The sequence below is a fragment of the Pocillopora verrucosa genome, chromosome 2, assembly GCF_036669915.1.
Source record: "Pocillopora verrucosa isolate sample1 chromosome 2, ASM3666991v2, whole genome shotgun sequence".
In the NCBI taxonomy this organism is placed as follows: domain Eukaryota; kingdom Metazoa; phylum Cnidaria; class Anthozoa; order Scleractinia; family Pocilloporidae; genus Pocillopora; species Pocillopora verrucosa.
Genome location: NC_089313.1, coordinates 1920631 through 1941049, shown reverse-complemented (window position 1 = coordinate 1941049; position 20419 = coordinate 1920631). Strand labels below are relative to the sequence as shown.

The 20419-nt window shown below is 37.1% G+C and overlaps 6 protein-coding genes across 6 annotated transcripts; 3 read left to right on the top strand and 3 right to left on the bottom strand.

Annotated features, from left to right (window-relative positions):
* Nucleotides 1-111: 111 nt before the first annotated feature.
* Nucleotides 112-3610, bottom strand: LOC131772139 (actin-related protein 2/3 complex subunit 3). The gene is made up of 8 exons (XM_059088039.2): nt 3511-3610; nt 3331-3424; nt 3065-3141; nt 2108-2176; nt 1472-1598; nt 1188-1282; nt 749-821; nt 112-244 (listed from the first exon to the last, which is right to left on the bottom strand). Exons 1-7 carry the CDS (start codon nt 3514-3516, stop codon nt 759-761), a joined length of 531 nt encoding a protein of 176 aa, XP_058944022.2. The 5' UTR covers nt 3517-3610; the 3' UTR covers nt 112-244; nt 749-758.
* A 420-nt stretch (nt 3611-4030) lies between these two features.
* Nucleotides 4031-6321, top strand: LOC131772138 (cyclin N-terminal domain-containing protein 1-like). The gene is made up of 6 exons (XM_059088038.2): nt 4031-4205; nt 4313-4388; nt 4492-4657; nt 4972-5134; nt 5423-5661; nt 6185-6321. The coding sequence occupies exons 1-6, from the start codon at nt 4031-4033 to the stop codon at nt 6269-6271; spliced, it is 906 nt and encodes a 301-aa protein (XP_058944021.2). The 3' UTR covers nt 6272-6321.
* LOC131772137 (B-cell CLL/lymphoma 7 protein family member B-A-like) lies at nt 5844-10587 on the bottom strand. The gene is made up of 8 exons (XM_059088037.2): nt 10454-10587; nt 10200-10264; nt 9764-9789; nt 9507-9555; nt 8649-8918; nt 7958-8234; nt 7516-7729; nt 5844-7056 (listed from the first exon to the last, which is right to left on the bottom strand). The coding sequence occupies exons 1-8, from the start codon at nt 10549-10551 to the stop codon at nt 6991-6993; spliced, it is 1065 nt and encodes a 354-aa protein (XP_058944020.2). The 5' UTR covers nt 10552-10587; the 3' UTR covers nt 5844-6990.
* Nucleotides 10588-11857: 1270 nt separating this feature from the next.
* LOC131772141 (uncharacterized) lies at nt 11858-14506 on the top strand. Its single transcript, XM_059088042.2, has one exon. The coding sequence runs from the start codon at nt 11880-11882 to the stop codon at nt 12672-12674; it is 795 nt and encodes a 264-aa protein (XP_058944025.1). The 5' UTR covers nt 11858-11879; the 3' UTR covers nt 12675-14506.
* A 1746-nt stretch (nt 14507-16252) lies between these two features.
* LOC131772132 (CBY1-interacting BAR domain-containing protein 1-like) lies at nt 16253-17122 on the top strand. The gene has a single exon (XM_059088031.2). It carries the CDS (start codon nt 16253-16255, stop codon nt 17120-17122), a length of 870 nt encoding a protein of 289 aa, XP_058944014.2.
* Nucleotides 17123-18391: 1269 nt separating this feature from the next.
* Nucleotides 18392-20419, bottom strand: LOC136278983 (uncharacterized). The gene is made up of 4 exons (XM_066162303.1): nt 20101-20419; nt 19201-19459; nt 18955-19040; nt 18392-18579 (listed from the first exon to the last, which is right to left on the bottom strand). Exons 1-4 carry the CDS (start codon nt 20417-20419, stop codon nt 18392-18394), a joined length of 852 nt encoding a protein of 283 aa, XP_066018400.1.

Genomic DNA, 20419 nt, shown 5'->3' with positions numbered 1-20419 from the left:
TTCCATTGAAAGGTTACTTCATTCATTCCATACCCAAGTGGAAGAGCCAAGTGTCTATAGAAGGGACTTCCAGAGAATAAACTTCTGTACATAATATTAACAACAACAACATCAATGACAAAAAAATCACACTTTAATCATTTAAGTGTGAAAGGCTTTATTTTGAACGTGAAAATTAACAAATTCCACTGTTTTCATCTTTACAAGTAAAAATCTGCGGTTTCTATTCCAGGTTCCTCACAATCTGTGAAGGGGAAAATTAAATTTAATAAATTAATAAGACTCTACAGACATGAGTTCTTCATTGTTTTCATAAGTTGTGATGATAACAAGATAATATAATAGTTATCCTGTTCAGTAAATTTTTGGCAATGACGAGGAGAATTTGTCTAATAATTAAGAGTTTCTTAAGGTGGTGATGATATCGTTTATTCTCATGCCCTTAAGGTGTGATTCAGGGTGACACCGTAAGGGGAAATTAGATGCTAGTCAGTCTTGGGGGTTAACCCTTTACACTCTAAATTAAGTATGCATATTCTCTGTACTGCTCTTTATACATTTCCTACAGTGTTGACAAGGAGAATTTGCTTACCAATCAAATGCTTCTTTTGTTAGTGATCATTTTCTGTATTCTCACAACCTTGATTCAGGGGTGATGGGGAGAAATTGGATGCTAGTCACTCTTAGGGTTTTAAGGTTTAAAGGGTTAAAGATCAGGACACTTTCATGCATGGTTGGTAAAACATACCTTTGTACCACTACTGCCCTGGGGCTGACAGACTCTTGTCCATGAACTTTCTCTTCACAAAACACATCCACCACTAAAAAAAAGGATTCAAAAGAGTTTTTAACAAAGGTAGAAAAAAAAAATGAAAAACCTCAGTAGAGCAGAGTACAAAGAGGTGGTAAACATGTCAGTTTTTGTTACCTTCTTTCACATACATTTCTAGGTTTTATGATATTTTCCATGACCTTTGATTAAAAGCATTTTCAAGGATCTTATTCCTTGGATATTTCTCAGAACTTTCCATGATCCATACAAGAGCCATAACATTCCTGGCCTGGATATTCAAAGGCTTACTAGGTTTATCACAAATTCTACCAGCCCTCTTCATGGTCATGCCTGAGAACACAAACTCTAGCTATGACCAGAAATAATGCTAAAAAGATGCACTAAACTGGCACACCTTGGATGGTTTATCTGTCTGTGGATCAAACACAGCTTCCACTAGTCTCTGGCCAAGTTCTTGTCTCAACTGTGTCAAGTATGCCCTCGTAGAATCTTAAAACAAAATAATATTTTAAAATAATATTAATTCCACATCATGCTACTCACAGAGGTAGGGAAAACATCATGGCCCCAGAAGCTGATGCTTAGAGTCAACTAAAACAGACAAGTATTTCAATGAAAAATTCATTTTTTCCACAGAGCATGGACATTGTGATGTGACAAAAGTTTGAGTCATGTTACCTGCTTCAGCTTTACTACTTGGTTTTGAGTACATAGCATTCAGTGGAAACCCACTGTCTCCTGGAATGACAAAATTAGCCATTGCTAAGGTTGTCATCTCCTTTTTACCATTTTCTTTGGAAGAGCACTGAAAAAAAAAGTTATTTAACTAGACGCATATACCTTAAAGGTATTATAATTTTAAGTCCTCAAAAAAGGCTTTTTGGTGTCGAGGCTTGGCTTCATTCTAAAAAGCTTTTGAAGCCCCAGCATGCATTAAAAATTTTAATTTACTGTCACTTATCAAAACTGCTGATCAAGTGATTTTGAATGCTAATGCTAATGCAACTGACAGGAGTCCAATTTGGCTGCAAGTAATCTAAAAGTAATCAATAAAATTGGACGACTACAAAGGTGGAGTCCAAGTTGTTAATTAGGAGTATAATTATAGACAGAATTGGACAACAAGAAAGTCTTGTTACCAATTAATCAAAACCATGACAAAATTTGAGAAACAAACTAGCCATTGGTTGCACTCTTCCATAAAAAAAAGCCAACAGTGATTAAAAGCTAAGTGGTGAGGTCATAGAGAACTCCGTTTTCCTTCCATTCAAATTGGCAAAATCTAGACTTGGTTAATGAGAAGTGTCAGCATACCCTCTGAAGCTTCTTCAAACATTCTGTGATGTAAAGCGTCAGGTAAATCAAAACACGATCTGCCTCAGACTAAAGAATGAAAAAATTCAATCAATAAATTATCACAACTGTTATGTAAACCTCATTTAAGCACTACAAAGCTGAAGGAGCCGTGTTGTTTGGCTGGTAAGCAACATTCCACTCAAGATGACCACAAAACCTTCATAATTGGTAAGCATACCTTCCAAAACCATTTACAGGCTAAAACATCAGAATGTAGAGTCACTCTTTTGACTTTGTTGTCTAAAGCACATTAATGGGTGGGTTTCAGTGGCCCTGTGCCCTGAACTCAAATATTTTGGGTTGTGTCAAGTTCAAAAGACCAAACTATTAGGGCACAAAAAATATCCTCCCCCTTAAGAGGATCTACACCTTTAATATCACTTCAGAGGCACATATCTGCATATTAAACACACACAGCCCACAATTCCTCTACTTGCTCTAACAAAGGGCCAACCTCTCAATATCAACTATAGAAAGTTTTTGCAATGGCCAATTTACATCATCAACTTAGTTGATAAAGCCAAATTATCTTGTTATACTCCTCACTGATGCAGGCACTGCAATTTCTTTAAAAACTTAACCCAAAAATCTATCTCAGTTTTGGCAATTAGGCCATAAATGAAGTAAAAACCTTATCATATGGTGGTAGGATGGCATTAGGACACTATGCAGAAGAACAAATGGAAACTTGAGTTAAACTTGGGACAATTCTCTTCTTTTTTTCTGATAGAAACACTTTCATCATGGATTCCTGTGAAGCACACGGTCAGCTGGCTCACAAAATAAATCATGAACTGTACATTTCACTTCTGATTCAATGCACTCATCTAGGTTGGTATGGAATGGATTACTTTCCTTAAACCTTTTCCTCAAAACCCATTCTGGTTGAACATACCACCGTACTTAAATAAATACCTTGATCTCATAGCTTTTGAAGAAAACGTTGGCTTTGAAAAAATAGATCGCTTCTTCTATGATATCGGGATTTCCATCTGAAATCAAAAAGACATTGACAATAATCGCATTTCTCGATCAATCCCACATAAGTTCGTCGCGAATAAAACATACACAACAAACTCAAAAATCAAAATTGCTCAAAATCATAGCATAGCTGCAATAAAAAAGATTCGTAAAATTAAATTCTTAGCAAATGTAAGAGTAGGAAAAGTTGTATGTGGTACCTCCGGGCGGAGCAGGGCCTTTGAACTTCGTGTTGATGGGAAGCAGCGCCATCTTGCACAAGGAATTAGGCGCAGATAACGACGAGTGGTACGCCTTTTAAAAGAACATGGAAAAGTTTAATACAGCCTTGGTCTTTTCAAAGCACTATCATGCATCTGCAACCATAAACAAGCTCTTACCGGCATTTTAAAACGTAGAAATAAACAGAAACAACTCTCAGCTTTGAAGAATCCAAGAGGAAGTGAACTCCTTTGACGTTTCCAAATATGGAAGTGCTATTATATTAGTTTCCAGACTATCAACCGAGTGGTGTACGATTGCATATGCGTTTCTTTCCTATTTCGTTAAAAATTTTGGGTATTTCTAAAAAAAAAAAAGGAAGGCGGGATTAAGCTAAAGAATCGAATAATAAATGAGTAATTTTAATTTATTAGTGCCTGGAGTATGGGCGAACAATAAATAAAAATAAAGAAAGCTGCGGTTATCGAGATTTTACCACCCGACATTAGCACTACCAAATATTCCCGCCAAAATTTAGCGAGCACGCTCGCACGCGTTTCCTAAACATTAATGACAGTCATACTCGCCTGTCAATTTGTTATTATTTCAGGAATTCAAACATGATTGTTTAAAAAAACGGTTCTTTTCGTCAAGCAGTAGTCCAGTACTTCATCAATTAAAGTTTTTTTGCGTGTCAAAATGTTTAGAAGCAGGATTTTCGGTACCCCGCCTGAACCTGTGTTCAATATGAAGACGGCATGTTTGCCACCAGAGTTACTAGAAGAAGCGTTATATGCTCTTGCTGCTGAAAACGAAAAAAGTATGAATAGCGCCAATGGCTTGCAAGGCTTTTTCAAAGGAGGGAAAAATGCAGGTAACGTAACGGATGTGGAATTTCGACTTAAGAAACTACCTACCATCGTTCCCTTTGAAGTGAATGAAAATCGCAAACTCACGTTTTATATCATTCGTGTTTTCCAGAATATGTTTTTCTCCTCTGTGAAGAAATGGGTTTACCGACTCAAACCCGCTTTTTAGCAATTGAAATTTTTGACAGGCAAGTGTTTGTTAAAATTGTCCGGAGACATGAATTTATCATTTCTCTTCAGAGTGTTAAACTTCTGAATCATCTAACCAAATCTGTTTAATTCTCCCCATAGGTTCATGGCAAAGCATGTTTGTGATCTTTATGATTTAATACGTTCAAATTCTGAGACAAACCTGCAGAGAAACTGGAAAGAAGTGGAGAACAGAATAAAGACTCAGCTGCCACTTCGAGTTATGTCTTGTGTGCAGCTTGCGAGCAAACTGACTTCACATTACAAGGTATCAACGCAGAAATTATTGCAGAGACAGTATATGTGCTTCATATTAAGTACAGTTTGAAGGCCTTTTCTCAAGTATCACCTTAAAAACCGCTTGATTGTCTTAACAGATAATAAAAAATATATATTGACACCACAAAACTTTTTCTTGATATCTCTAAAAGCTCTCCAAAAATATCTTAATTTTGTTTTGAAGATAATCAAAGTTTGAATCACCTGAGCCAACATTCTCACTGGTGGGAGTTGAAATCATGAAGGAGATTATCTATTTAAGTATGCTTAAATAGTAAATTGTCTTTGTCATTTTTAACACAGGCAATAACCCCTAGCAAAGGTCAGAGGTTCTTGAACTCAATTGGTCATTGTTATACACTGGGGAGTATAGTAAAGTCAGAGTTGCGGATTCTGCAGACTCTTGACTATCATATCTTAATCACAACACCCTTAACATTTCTGGAAACTATCCTTGAGATTCTTGGTAAGTAAAATAAAAATATCAAGCTGAATCAAGACTTCCAGGTTGACTGACTCAGAGACTGAGTGGCAGAATAATTGACTGACTGATGTACTGACCCACTTAGTACATTAACCACTGACCCCTAAGAGTGACTAGCATCTAATTTCTCCTTACAATATCACTCCTGAATCACTCAAGAATAAACTGACAGACCCACCATCTAACTGATTCAATGGCTGGTCAACCCTCAGAGAAAATGTTATCATTTAACTGCAGCACCTCTGAAAAACTGTTGCATTACTCAACTAGGACACAATGACACACAAGCACAAGTAAAATTACTTCATGACGCCAGTGTTAAGCTCCTTAACATAGTCTACCTCAAGTTTGAAGAAATTTACAGCAAGTTGTGTATGGCTGCAACAGGAGAGAGTTGTGTTAAAGATGGCAGACAAAACCTGGCAATCATTAGTAGTGATCTCATGTTGCTTGCTGTTTCAGTCATTGGGGCTGCATCCTACATTGTGAATCAGACAACAAGTGACATGGTAAATAAACCCTTTAACTCCCAAGATCTGATTGTTAATTCTCCCCTCTAGCTGCTACACATTCCCTTGTAAATTAGTTATGAGAACTTGGTGCTAAATCTAGATGGCAGCCTCTACCTGACAAGTTTAAATATTTAAATTACCTGTTTGCTGAGTAATGTAACTTCACTTCTGGGAGTTAAAGGGTTAAGAGTCTACTTGCATCAGTTGTGAGCCCCCTAATGGGAGTTATCTTTTTTTTTTTTCAGATATTGTCAACTGTGTTATGTTTGTATCATTTGTTTGTTGTTGCTTTTGTTCATTTGTTTTGTTTAGGCCATGGAAGAGGAAGAGACAGAGAAGTTTGGTCTCTTCACTAAGTATTTGGCAAAATCCTTTAGTCTCATGCCCAAACACTCTTTTAGCTCATTGGATTACACATCTTTATCAGCTGAAATAATTTTGAGACCATTTTAATTAATTAACTGCATTTTTTATGCATTTATCTTGAAGACTTCAAATGAGTTTTTTTATCATTCTGCAGGTAATAGAGCAACTTGGTCTTATCACTCAGATTCCAGTGGATGATGTTTTAGACTTTGCCACAATAATCATTGAGAATACATTATAATATGAAGATGGAGATTAAACCTCATTAATTTTCAAGATTACAAAGGTGGGAGAAAGAAGAAGAAAGATACAACAAATATATTGATGAAAAATACCAAATTTAAAGTGCAAAACCATAATTTCTCAGCATAACTTTTTAGTTGACCATCAAAGCTACCAAAAAAACAACTCATTGGAGAAAATCTTTATTTATGTACACACATTCCACTTTGGTCTTATTTTAAGAACTTCCAAATATCACCTGAACTATACAGAAGGAAAATATTCTCAGGTACACTTGCATTCATTTTCAAAAGGTCATGGTACCTCTTTCAAGTCCCTTGTACCAACCAACCAAAAGCACCCCATAGCCAAGAAATTGACTTACCAGTAAGAGTAAGGATAAGAAGTATTGTAAAGATAAAAAAAAACCCTATTGCAAAGGATAGCAGAATAATTGACTCCAAATCATAAATTGCAAATGTTCCTTTGATAAAGGTGTACAGAAGACAGTCAACCACAATGACAATTTAGATATGATGTTCCTTGTAAAACATTTTCTTCACAAAAACTGCAGTATTCATTTGAGGAAAGCTTAATGTAAGCTGTTTAACTTTCACTCTGGTTCTCCAATAAATAGTAACCAACATTTTCTGTCTTATCTCTTTTCTTTTTTTATCTTATAAATATCATTTCTATCTTTTTCTACAAAAGAAATTAAACTTAACTACTATAACAATGTTATTGTTCTTGTTCCTCACTGGGAGACTCAGTACGAGGTCTCTTTAGAGCTGGACAGTCAGTTCCCTAAAAGCAATGAGAGCAAAAAAATTAAAAACTCAAAAGAAAATCATTTAATCAATTATTTAAAATAAATGCACTTAAAATGAAAAGGCTGATGGAGGTATTTTCTGAAACAAATTCATATGTAGATACAATTGACTGTGAGCAGCACCAGAGATTTGTAAATTGAGTTGAACTTTGATAAATTCCCTTAATATGTAATGGTCTCTGGAGAAACAATACAATCAGGGAAACATCAGTCTTTTAATGTACAGATAAATCAGTTTAAGACAACAATGACAATTTGTTTATCTCAAAGAAATAACTGATTTGTTATCAGTTTTTAGAAGTGTTCCAACATTTTCCAATTTCTGGACAGAAATTGTTTCCATAATTGGATTCATCTGTAGGCAACAGTGTATTGTAAGTATTGAGACTACACACATCCTAACAAGTGTATTTATGATGCTTAAATGTCCTTACTTCCTGGTTGCTATCTTGCTCAAACATGCTTGAGATATCTGTTGTAGTTTGAGACGGTATTTGCTCAGCCTCGTTAGATGGCTCATCTCCCACACCCATCAGATCTGTTACTGGTTGTAATGAGCTATCATTTGTGTTCTCAAAGTCTGTGGAGTCCTCTTCATCTGGGATCATTCCCATCCCCAGTCGATATGAAATGGTGGCACTCTCTTCACTAAGATAAACGAACAAATAACATCATGTCATAATCAAGGTGTTTAGTTGTTTAAGTTAAGTTAACTGTCATGGGATGATTGAGTCTGTTGGAATTTTTTTCCTTTCGTATTCTTCATCTTACTGTAGGAAGGCAAGAATCTACTTTCTGATAAGAATATGGAGTTGTTTCAATGATATAGGTAGCATAAATTTGGTAGAAAAAACAGTCACTTTAACACCAAGTTACCTTACAATGGAGGGCACAAGGTTGCTTTCATCTCCTTCATAGGTATTTTGGGTATCCCCATTACCACCATCATCATCATTATCATCATCATTTTCCTCTTCATCAATTTCATTATCTTCATTTTCATCATCCTCATTGCTCACATAGCTATTGTCCACTTCATTGTCATCATTATTGGCATCATTCATGCTTAAGTTGCTGTCTTCATTGATATCAAAGGCACTGCAAGAGTTGTCATCATTACCAAGACTTCCTTTGTCACTTTCCTCATAGTTAACTGCAGCAAAAAATATATCAAGCCCAAAATGTTAAATTTGTGTGATTTCCTAATGAAATATGAGTTTGAGTTGGAAAACTCCATGAATATTCACACTTGATTACAGGTAACATTGCTCCACACTGTTCTCTATACATTCCTTAGGTACTGATCAGGAGAATTTATTTAACAATCAGGAGCTTCTCTAGTTGGGGATCATTCCCTTTATTCTCATTATCTTGGTAAATGATTCAGCAGTATTACTTTAAGGAGGATATAGATGTTGGTCACTCTTTGGGTTTAAAGGGTTTACAGATGATAGCAAGCATCTGACCAGCATGTTGAGGTTTTGATTTTAGTCTAGGACTTAAAACTTATAACTTAAACAGAATTCCCTCAAAGACATATAATAAAGAAGGGCAGTTTAGTTTCTACCTCCTGCCTCTTCTGCTTTCAGGAGCTCCTCAGCCTGACTTGCTCGCCGTTTGATTGGACTTGTGCTTGTTGGAGGACCACTGCTCTCCCCTTGTGATGTTTTGTTACTACTCAGCTGTAAAGGATGCACTGGTTGAAACTTGGTTCTGACAGATGAATCTGTCAACAAGTCCATAGACTGCTGCTGAGATGAACTTGGGGATGATGCAGCACTGTCATTAGTTTCACCAACACTTGAGCTAACAGACTGGTTGTCTCTGTCTCCCTCATCTGGTTGAAAAATTTATACCATTTTGGAATTGATTTGCAAAGAACATAAATAGGCACTTTCAAAACTTTTAATTAATTAAGTGAAAAGGGTAACCAGACAGTTGTAAACATACAAGCAAATCAATGTGAAAGAAGATCAAACAGAAAACACTGTATTTTTAATTCAACCAAAACTTTATTGGAACTTTTCCAGTTACCACTCAAGTTTGAACAGCAAAACACACAAACAACAGGGTTCCAATGGCAGCTACCTGTCTGTAGCATTTACACAGATGCCATTGTACTCTTAACATCTAATTCACTTCAAATCTGCTCAAGTCAGTTGACTTTAAAGAACAACAATGCAACAAAAAAAAAAACTAGCACTTAAAATGCAAGTAACCCTGGGTGCAAAAGTCTAGAACTTCATAACTGCCCACGGGAGCCCTGACCATCTTGCAGGCAAGAGGCTTTTCAGGCCTTCAAAACTACAGTTATTGCCTGCCTGCGATTCTAATCTACCCATTTTTTCACATTTTCTAATTGAAACCACAGGGCAAAAATACAATTTCACTATTCTTCCCATAACAGAGGAAAAGTAAAACTTACCAGTGTTACCATTACTTGTTGTGACATGCTTTTTCACTTTGCTTTTCTCCTGCATTACCAAATGTTGTCATAAATAAGATCCAAGTACAACAGCACTGTTTTTGGTTTTTTTTTTTAATTTCATAAAACAGCTTTTACACTTTGATCAAATTATATGTAGGTTTATAGAAATAAATCTTTCTCAAATAGTTGAACTAGTTATGATCTGAACTTAACAAATATCATTTGACTAGATTTAAACAAAAACTACCCCATACCTCTTTCTTGCTCTGGTCTTGACTTACTGCAAGAGATGTTTATTTAAAAAATTAACTTTTCTAATTTTTCTCAGCCCTAAATTTTTACATTGAAGACATTAAATTATTATTTCGCTTAAAACTCCTGACCACCTCCCGATCAACTTGTCAAACTTCAACTTCTATGACAAAGCCAAACTACTGAATGTATATCAACTGATAGGTCAAAACCGTCAGAATATTTTTGTCTTTATGTTTTTCAAATTTACTTCATAAATGCATAAACGTGCATCCCTCGATAACAGCAGGTAACTAAGACATTCGGACAATATTATTGATACTATTTTTAATATTTATAAACAGAGGCAGAGTTTTAAACTGGCTGTCACGAATCGGGCACGTGTACAAAACAATAGAGTTTGACAGATCAAAATTATTTCTTAACCGATGAACTTACCCGGGACCCATTTGAAAACTTTCAACGTACAGCTGCTCGGACCGACGTTAACCCATTTCTTTTCCCTGTAAACCAACAAAACAACGAGAATAACGTTAGGATCGGGTAAAATCTTTGAACTACGATCAACAGATTTTCTTGCGATTACGGCTTTTGTGTAACGAATGAATGAATTCGCCGAAAATACATAAAACGAAATAGCTGACGGCGATGCCACATTTCCGGGTTCAAGTATGTAAAGGTTTTACGATTACCATTTCCTTACGCGCTCCACTGAGAGCATAACCCGTTTGACATCATCCTTAGCTCGGCTTCGAGTTTCCAAGCGCATCACGCCGCTTCTGTTCATCATGGCGGCGATCGCTGCGAGAAGAAAATCCCGGATGATCCATATATGGAACGGGTCAAAAATTTTGCGGGACAGAATACGGGACGGGATCATGAAAAAAGGGCTTATTTACAGCAATGATAAACAACAAAATTTCTGTAACGATGTGATTGCAACGACAAAAATCCAAACAGATATTAATTGCCAAAATCGTAAATATCATAAGATGTTAGTCTACATGCTGATTAACTTCAGGATGGTTTTTGTTTTGTTTTTTTCATACTTCCTTTATTCTTCCCCGTCAACGCGATTGCAGTTTGGTGTATCTGGTTTAATGAGGTTAAATTAGCATTTTAGTAAGTTTCAAGATTACCAATGGTTTGAAGTTTTGTACTAGTTTGATCCATTTAGTCAGCTGATTAATAATTCCCGCGTGGAAAGATCTGTCGAGTAATGTAAGATAACTGGACAAAAAGATTTTGGGTAAAACTACCTCTTGATCATAGTGTCAAAAAAATCTTTGAAGTGGATGGGTCATCTCTTACCGTCCCTGTCAGATGATGGAATCGTATCCAATGTTAAGTACTTTTCCGTAAGAAGTTTAAGACCAAGTCGTAAAGTTATACTTTTAATGGCTTTATTCTCTTCATGACACTCATCTCAAACTGCAAAGAAGATTCTCTTCCGTTCTGACAAGTGGACCATGATCGTAATTATGTAAATTCTGTGAAACTTAAAGGACAACATGATCATTCCACTCCAAAGTCCAAAACAGACCCCGGATCACCAAACATGAACTCTACTTGTTTAAATTAAAAAAAACTCTCGAACTGATCAGACTGAGCCTATTCCCGGTAAACGACATCTGTGTCTACAACGTCCAATATCCATACTGGCTTTGTGCTCCTCATCACCAGCCTTTCAAGTGAACCCTCCTGCTTCGGTTCCTTCTTTCAAAAGCTCTACGCCCATAGTGATGAATGATGGCAAAAGAATAATAATTTACTGTGTGACAAGTGGCTGCCATCAGTCAAGCTGTAGGATCTAAAAATAATCTCCAATCTCTTCCACAATCAAACAGCCCCTTAGACTTTGAGCTCCGGCTGGCTTCAGCTGAATAGGTAGAGAAGAAACTTGAGCGGATGAAGTCTTTCTTTTTCTCTGCCTTCTTGTCGACTCTTATGTATTTTTCTGTCATAAAATTTAATTTAGGTTATTGGATGCAGTTTGTTTCAGGAAGGGAAAGTGAATGGCACGTGCAAAGCACTCACCGAATGACTGATCGCCTCCTTGCACCCGCCCCCTCTGTGGTCTAGTGACGTCACACTCAGAACTTCAGAGTATATAAAAACATGGCGTCACGGCTGTTTTGGCCTGGAGTGCGAGTCCATTCAAGAATTTGCTGCTTTCATTCTCCGCGTTCTTGCGTATATAAATCACTCGTTCGCTTTTACACTTCCAGCTTTATGTCAGGAGACATGAAAGATCTTAACGGAGTCGAGACGAAGGAAGAAAATATATCCAACTTCTTTCTCAATGCCCAAGAAACGAAACTCATGGAGAGTAAGTGGAAGCGAAGGTTTCTGGACACACAATATCGCTGTGATGCGATTTTCATCTTGGGCCCTATGGGAGCAGGGAAGACTACTGTTACAAATAACGAGTTTAAGACCCATCCAGGTTACAGGAATTACGCGTACGTAGACACAGACGAAATCATGGGAATGTTAAAAGGGTTTGAATCAAACAAGGTGGAGGAATATTATCCAGTCGCTCGTAAGATTGCTATTCATCTTACCGACTGGATTTTGGAGCAGAAGATCAGCTTTGTAGCAGAGGGAACATGTGTTAAGTATTTGGAGCTCATAGACTACATGAACCGCTTAAAATCGGTCGGCTATCATGTCCGCGTGAAACGCTTGCCTCGAGTTCCGCTGGACATAATTCTTGAAAGAGCTAAACGACGAAAAAATCGGTTAATTCCTGATCACGTAGTGGAATCGATTTTGGAAGGATCTAACCTTGGAATAGAAAAACTGTACGAGTTTAATAAGACAGAATCGCTGTTTGAGGATATGGACGAACAAGAGAGAAGAGAAGATCTAAGATCAGTTGCTTCGTTAGAAATTCCATCACCAACTGCTTGAAACCTTATGTTATATAATATAGGCAACAAGCACTTCAAGTTAGGAGGGTAGCGTGTGTCTCAGTCTTCTTCATGGTTATAAGTGACCTACTAAGTTGTTGGTGATTTTATGTGAGAGTGACAGGAATATGGAATAGGACAGTAAGTTTGGCTAAAGCATCGTTTACTGTTTACAAACAATAGCGCTATAGTCAGTCACATCGAACGGACTTCAACTACAAAATCATAGTTAACCATGATACATGCAGGAAGTTTGACCTGTCAAAGTCTTGGACCTGTCAAAGTCTTGGACAAAAGCTATTTTCATTGGCTCATGATGTGCAGCTTAAGTCAACTATTAGTCCATTTTACAGTTGCTTGCTTGTCTGCCAAGTCTTTGAACAGGAGTGAGGCTGAGGTTGACCTTGTTATGATACAAACCTTACTGCTTTTCAAATGCAAATTACTTTGTTGTGATGCTAACTAGATACTGGTCTCTATTACAACATGGTTACCTTCATGCCCACTCCAAATCAAAGGCTTGGCAACTAATTATTGATTCATCTAGAATTTTTCATCGTCTTTATTTCATTGTCAACTGAAATATTTGATGCAGTTCCTGCATAGGCAGAGACAATTATTCCACTGGTGCAAAGCTCTTCTTTTGTTATTTCATTCCTTCTGAAAAACTGAACCAAAAGAAAAATGTGGTTTATCTGAGCAACATTTTATTTTGTTAACTCTTTGTTTTGGTCAAAGTTTTCATAGTAAATAGCATTATTTAATTGTGCTCGAAACTTTCTTCTATCTTTGGTGAAAGAGATACAAATTTTTTAATTATTAAATAGCTTTGTGGTTTTGTTATGCACATGAGTATGGTATCTAAAAAAGCATTAATTTGTTATTGAAATACTGAACTTGATGTCTAAGGTATTCAGAATGTTCCTTCTTCGCAACACTTTCTAAGTTTGGCATAAAAGCCTACAAGTGGTGTAGAACCATTGCAAAAAATATTTTTGTCTTATTCAGTAATCAAGAGTTTTTACCATCAAACATGCCAAATCCAATATCAGGAAGTTCTGTTATTATGAGAATTGTATTGCCAGATAAACAAATCATGGTTGACGATGATGAAATTCCCGATGAAAAATCCATTACAATATTCTAAGAAGAACTCTAAATAAAGGCCTATGTATATTTGTACATTTTTGAGCAATCCATTCTCTTTTTATACCAGAAGTAAAGACAATGTCCAGTTAACCTCTATGTTGCCTTTTGTTCTCAATTCACAAGTTTTCAATTTTTGCACTTGTTAGTGATATGTTACATAAGATTGTAGATATACTCATCCTCTCATTGTTTGAAAACACAATACTAACATTTTGTTTCATAGTGTGTCACATTATTTTCTCATAATTATGGTATGCACGTTAAATTGATCTTGTAATGGGTATTAATTTATTATTCTCTTTAATTCAAAGAGGTCGTGTAAGAACATTGGATGTTCACTGAGTTAGTACATACTTTCAGAGCCAGAAACTGCAATTTAAAGGCAGAGAAATCTGTTTAAAAAAAATTACAAGGTAATTATTATTGCTTAGGATATTTATACAGACAGTCACACTGTTTGATCTAAGGAATGAAATCATATCATCAAACAAAATGAGATAATAACTTAATTAATGCTTTATGTTATGCAAATGCAACTCAACATTTTGTGGGTTGTGTATTATTTGCACCATTGTAAAATTCCTCTGGTTTTTTAACTTCTTTGTATAAAATCTTGAAATTACGTTGTGTCTGTAAAACTCAAGGACTCTTCAAGGGAAATAAATTTATACATTCAAGCACCAATGAGATAAAATCTCCAAAATTGCATTGTGGTAATTTAATTACATTTCTTGCTTCAACACCTATAATGCGATTGTTAATTCTCTCCTCTAGTTGTACATTTCCTTGTTAAGTAGATACGAGAATTTGGTGTTAGACCAAGGTAACAACTTCTGCCTTATAAGTTTGGTTATTCTCATTTCCTGTGTGCTGGATACTGAATGGATATTTCCAGGAGAAGTTGCATGTTAATCACTTCACAAACAGTTCATGTTCCTCGGTTCCTTACATGATCATCCCTCTTCTCTGATAGTTATCATCATTGTCACCCTGAATCAAACCACTAAAGGTTGGCAAAATAGTAACATGGAGGATAAATATGAAAACATTTTCCAAAGAAACAAAGAGAGCACTTGTTCAGATGTTAAGCCATGGTTACATCCTCTCTCCCCCAGAAAACAATTCAGATTATTTAGTTACTGACCAGCTCCTGGTCAGAAGTATGTACATATGCTGATGCACACAAATGTGTGCTATCCTATTACTTTCACTGATTTTTAAACTCGCTGTGAAATCCTAAATGGAATTTTATAATCGACGTAATACGAGTTTATATGTTAATGATGACATCATAATGAAATCTTGAATTCTATCTGAAGAGAAAATTAATTACAAAATTTGGACTTTTTTGTGCAATCAGCAAAGCGTCGCTTAGATATCAGCTCGTAAAATTTTGCTTCTACAACTTAGTTACAATTACCAAACTCGCAGCTAATGAGGCTAGTGTCGGACGAAGGACTGGGACCTACTGTCGCATGTGCTCTTGCTAACCCCTTCCCGTTTTGCGCCAGTCACGCAGGCTAACCAGCTCGTCACCCGATCAGCCTTCTTACTCCAACAGAGAGCCGGAAGGACCCTGATATGCTGAACGTGTACCCTTATCCCTGTGGTTCATTGTGAGGCATTTTGCGTCACAGAGCTTCGGTTAGCTATGGCGGTAGCCGTAACCCTGAAGATGATTATAGCAGCGTGCCTAATCGCAGGCAGCCCAAGCTCCAGCTGTGAGATGATCACCTTGCGAAATAAGAGTCACGGCGAAATTACAAGAGTTTGTATGGGAATATTTACGACTGCTTTAATTAAGGAATAAGAAATACAGTCAAATTCTCAATAAAAAAATACCCCACCTTACCTCCACGGTGCATCGCTTGCTATCTGACCTTTCCCTATGTTGAAAAGAACCCATTTTAGCGAGTTATCCATTCCTAGGTTTACTACGTAGGGCTTTTCTTATCTACGTAGTAAACCTAGATATGGAAAACTCGCCAAAATGGGTTCTTTTCAACATAGCAAGCGGTCAGATAGTAAGCGATGCACTGTGGAAGTAAGGTAAGGTATTTTTATTGAGAATTTGACTGTATTTCTCATTCCTAAGAGCGGTCGTAAACATTCCCATACAAACTCCTATAATTTCGCCATAACTCCTATTTCGCAAGATGATCGTCTCTCAGCTGGAGCTTGGGCTACCTGTGGCCTAATAAGCTCCAGATTGTGTTTGTCATCAGTCAAATGTTGTTTATAAAATAACCCTTTTGATAAATATTAACAGTAACGCTAAACAAGCCTCGATCTATATAAATTGAGGTATTTTAATGATTTACTCGGTCAAAACCAAACAAGTATAAATAATATATTGCGCGCGCTAGCTGATTTTGATGTCACAAACAAAACCCAGCGAAAACTAATTTTACTCCACTTTTGCGGATCAAGATGTCGAACAATATGACTGAGGTGTGTGAAGTTTTAAAAAGGACTTTGCGGGTCGACAGGATTCCAGAGATGGATAAATACTACAAACGAATTGAAGAGACGGAAGATCAATTTGCTGATATGGCGCGATGCGTTGGAAAATACGCCACGATTACAGAGAAGCTTGCACATAGAGGAGAAAAATTAGCTTCAGCGATAGGAATTTGCAGTTCGGACCAGGAAAGCAAAAATGCCTTCAAAAGCAATTTAGCAAACTACACCAGACATTTGTCTACGATCCAGACACAGCGGAGTGTGTTGAAAGACATTCTCAACGGAAAGATCTCAAGTGACCTCACGGCTTATGAAGGGAAGTGTCTGCAAATGAAGAAAAGCGTGAAAGCGTGCGAGAATGCAGTGCGCAAAAAGAACCACAGGTTTCTTCTGCTTCAAAAGGCGAAAAATAAGACGCCTGTGGACCCTAGAAATATCAACGATGCAAACATAAAATTCGAGAAAGCTCGCTGTGAGGCAGAACGTTCATGCGAAGATGTTAAGATGGCAATGAAGCATTTTGAGGAGCAGAAGTGGAAAGATTTGCATCATATTCTTGGTGACTTCCTACTTGCTGAGATGCGCTTCCACGCGCAAGCACTTCAGGGCTACACCGCTGCTTTTAAGTGTCTGCCCCTGTTGTCTGAAGGAGATGATGTGGATAGACCTCGCGGGAATCCTCGCGGGAACAGTCGCGAGTCCTCCCGCGCTAAGAGAGAAAGAAGAGTGGCGTTTTCTGGTTCTGATGATGACACCAGACTACCAGTCTCGCAAATTGACCTCAGGCGGAGATCTGATTCAAGTGATTCGAAACTATCTATAAGAGATCTTGACTGACTTATAATGAAATCTGAAATTCTTAGACAAAGAGAAGAATTAATCTAGAGAAAAACTGAAAACGAGGATATTAATAAAATAATGTCATAACTGATCACCATCTACAAGAAGCCACAAAGTTTGCGCAAATATATTCAATTTTCTTTTGCGTTGTTTTTGGTTTGATTTTTAGTGCGTTTCGTTTTTACGTGGCATTTTTTGTAGTTACATCATCACCATTATTGCAGAGAGCTTTTCGCTAGGATTGATTTATATTTCTTTTCTCCTCCCTTATTTTACCAATCAATCTGTTGCTATTAATTATGCGCATACGCTTCCCGCCTTTGACTCTACGACATTATAGAAAATTTTCAACTAGAAGTCACGTTCAAGTTAAGACTGCTAATGGTCAGATGCTTTGTCTACAACACTGATTACATCATCCAAGAAACTGTTACTGTTTTCATTATGTCCTCATCTATTCTTTGTTTGAATGTCACGGACCAGTTGTAGGAGACTCCCCTAAGCATTTCACCAGGAAATCTTTTTCCCATCTACAAGACAATGAAGAGGATTTTTTGGCAAAAGGATTTTATTTTGTGCTTTTTGCTTAGGTGAAAGTCCATGGAGGACTCAGTAATAACGGATACAAAACCTAAACTAGTTCTCAATTACTGTATACAACATTTTAGGTAAGATAGCGTTTACATCATGCATCATAAAAGCTTTTTAAAATCACTGATTCATACATTGATTACAAATCAGGACACCAGCTAATCAAGGCTAAAAGGCTATGCGAGCTACCGTAACCGCAATTCTCAACAAATTCGTCGATGGTTACTTTGCAACTAACACAAATGGGACTCCTTAGCGAGTGACTGTTCAAGCAATTTGCTTTTATGACTCCATATAACCGTAACCGTAACTGAAAAAAACTAGTCTCAAAAAGAATTTCCCAGTTTCTGTCAACACCATTTACATTTAAGAAAGAGTCTTCCAATTTTTTGACCAGCGCAAGCAAGCATTCTTTTCAACCAAAAGACATATTTCGCTCTAAGAAAGCGTCGCTCTCTTTATTGAATACTGCTTTTTCTCAAAGGAAGGTGCTGAAAATTACAATACTTAAATCCAAGTTACAACTATTTTGATCATGAAATCAAGAGATAATTTGATAAGATGGCCACTTTGAGTCGCGATCGATGCCTGCTGCGTAGCTTGGGAAGGCAGGAAAGGCAGTAAAACCTGTGTTGATAATAAGAACTTTGGTTAACCAGGACTTGACACAGAATTTTATTCCAGAACACGAATATCAGAAATCTTGAAGTTGAACATTCCACACTTGCCAAAGGTGGATATCCCAGCATTTGACACGCCGCTTTTTCGTCTTAGACTGACTCCAGCTGCTGGCGTATTGGGATGATTTACCATCCAAAAGTGTCCATCGCCACACAAAGTATTCACACCATTGAAAAGATTATCTAAGGAAACATTGAGGAGAGTAAATCTTGTAGAATATTCATTTGTCGATGCTTAATTTGGTTCATGCTGAAGTAATAGTAATTCAGCGCAACTAACTATGCTGAACTCTACAAGAATTTTGATTGGTGTGTACCAATGATCTATTATAATACACGACGTCACTCAAGTTACGTCACTCAGTGGTACCATAGTTGTAACTCTTCACATGAAACAAGTAAATACTGTGTTACTGCGTTCCTATTTAGTAATGAAGAGGGTACTTTCATGAGAAATGAAACAGAAAAATGCTGGTGCCACTTAATCGAGGCTTAAGAACGTTTTGATTAAGTTTATAGCCTGCAAACATCTGAAAGGTTTCCGGATGCATTAATTACCATTTGGGCCAAGATATTCTTCTTCCCAAAGTTCATCCAGATTAGGGTCGAATTCTGAAACACCGGGAGTGAATATATCAGAGGCCCTGTAATGATGAAAGAAAATCATGGGCTGTAACATCTTTAAAAATTTTATGCAGTGCGAGAATTTCCTGCCCCTCACATCTACAGCAATCATTTGGTTGATTCATAGGAGAGGAGTTTCTGCGTTCATTTGAAATACGAGACATTATGGGAAAAGCTCACCAGTCAGGGACGCTTCCAAAAACTGCAAAACACGTTTGAGTTTGTAAAAACATCTGCTTGTATGAGATTCGCTTCCAGTCTCCAGATACGGATATAAACACGCCGTCTGTAGGAGCCCCGTAACTTCCAACGGGACAATCGACTGGTGACTCCAGTTGAACTTCGATAACTACTCCGGATCCACCTTCGACAGTTTTCGCCGCAACAACATTACTTGTTGTCTGTACTTCCACTTCATCTACTGAAACATTTCTCCAATCTACAATTTGGTGAATAAAGCATTTAGTGCATCAATCAAAGCGAAAATCAACTACTCTCATTATAAATGAAGAGTGACTGAAGTTCTTATAATTCCATAACACTTCCCATTTCTTTATTTTCCAAGTTGACTTGAACATTGCATACTTTATCGTGATATTAATCTCAGAGATTTTAATCCAGTCTTCGAAAACGGAAGCACAGAAATCAAAGTACAAATCTTTCGATAGGTGTGCCCCCTTACAATTCGCCTTTTAAACACAATAATTTACTCCATAGGGATAGCTTGCCCGCTAATCAAAATAGCCGAAAATTAATTCTCACTGAATGCATTCGTGCATTTTCGATTGAATGCCGAAAAGTAAGCAGGATAACTTCAATTTTTCCTTAGTTCGCCATGTGATTGGTCGAGAAAAACTCACGACACCTTTTCAGCCAATCAGATCGAAAACTAAAACCAAGCGCGACTGAGCTTTCCCGCGCTTCAGGGCCGTTTGCTTGTCTTTACTTTGAGCTCGTATTACGTCCTTATGATATCTTTTACTTGTTCCGATAGGCTGATGTCATTACTCTTGTTTTGGTTGTACTAGACTCAATTGAGAAGCGCTCAGAGCGACGATATGAAGTTGCAGTTCAACTTACGTCTCCCAGCAGAAGTGACCTTAACAAAGTGAACGACTCCAAATCTCTTGGAAGACAAACCAAGTTCCGGCCATTTAATGATGTTAGGATTTAAATATTTTGAACCTTCATTGTACCAATTTCCTATATTTGGTTCACCTAAAACACCAAACCAAATGTTCACGCCCGAAATTCTTCCGTCAAAAGGGCTGTCATTTTCAACAGTGCCGTCAACTTTTTGATTCTGTCCGATGATAAGTTGGGCCCACTGGGCATTACTGTACACAACACTGTCACTGGACACTGTTGAATCAAACTCTGCATTTACTATTGCTTCCAT

Bases quoted from the DNA above. Each gene is read 5' to 3' on its own strand.
- LOC131772141 (XM_059088042.2), top strand. From the start codon at position 11,880: ATGGCGTCACGGCTGTTTTGGCCTGGAGTGCGAGTCCATTCAAGAATT.
- LOC136278983 (XM_066162303.1), bottom strand. From the start codon at position 20,419: ATGGAAGCAATAGTAAATGCAGAGTTTGATTCAACAGTGTCCAGTGAC. The intron at 19,460-20,100 runs GTAAGTTGAACT...ACCAAATTGTAG, and splicing joins GGTCACTTCTGCTGGGAGAC to ATTGGAGAAATGTTTCAGTA. The intron at 18,580-18,954 runs GTAATTAATGCA...ATGTTTCCTTAG, and splicing joins AGAATATCTTGGCCCAAATG to ATAATCTTTTCAATGGTGTG.
- LOC131772139 (XM_059088039.2), bottom strand. The intron at 1,599-2,107 runs GTATGCTGACAC...TTTTTTTTTCAG, and splicing joins GTTTGAAGAAGCTTCAGAGG to TGCTCTTCCAAAGAAAATGG. The intron at 1,283-1,471 runs GTAACATGACTC...TTTTGTTTTAAG, and splicing joins AAGTAGTAAAGCTGAAGCAG to ATTCTACGAGGGCATACTTG.
- LOC131772137 (XM_059088037.2), bottom strand. From the start codon at position 10,551: ATGATGAACAGAAGCGGCGTGATGCGCTTGGAAACTCGAAGCCGAGCT. The intron at 9,790-10,199 runs GTAAGTTCATCG...CATCTCTTGCAG, and splicing joins AGTTTTCAAATGGGTCCCGG to TAAGTCAAGACCAGAGCAAG. The intron at 8,919-9,506 runs GTAAGTTTTACT...TTTTTCAACCAG, and splicing joins AACAAGTAATGGTAACACTG to ATGAGGGAGACAGAGACAAC.
- LOC131772138 (XM_059088038.2), top strand. From the start codon at position 4,031: ATGTTTAGAAGCAGGATTTTCGGTACCCCGCCTGAACCTGTGTTCAAT. The intron at 4,658-4,971 runs GTATCAACGCAG...TTTTTAACACAG, and splicing joins AACTGACTTCACATTACAAG to GCAATAACCCCTAGCAAAGG. The intron at 5,135-5,422 runs GTAAGTAAAATA...TTACTCAACTAG, and splicing joins AACTATCCTTGAGATTCTTG to GACACAATGACACACAAGCA.
- LOC131772132 (XM_059088031.2), top strand. From the start codon at position 16,253: ATGTCGAACAATATGACTGAGGTGTGTGAAGTTTTAAAAAGGACTTTG.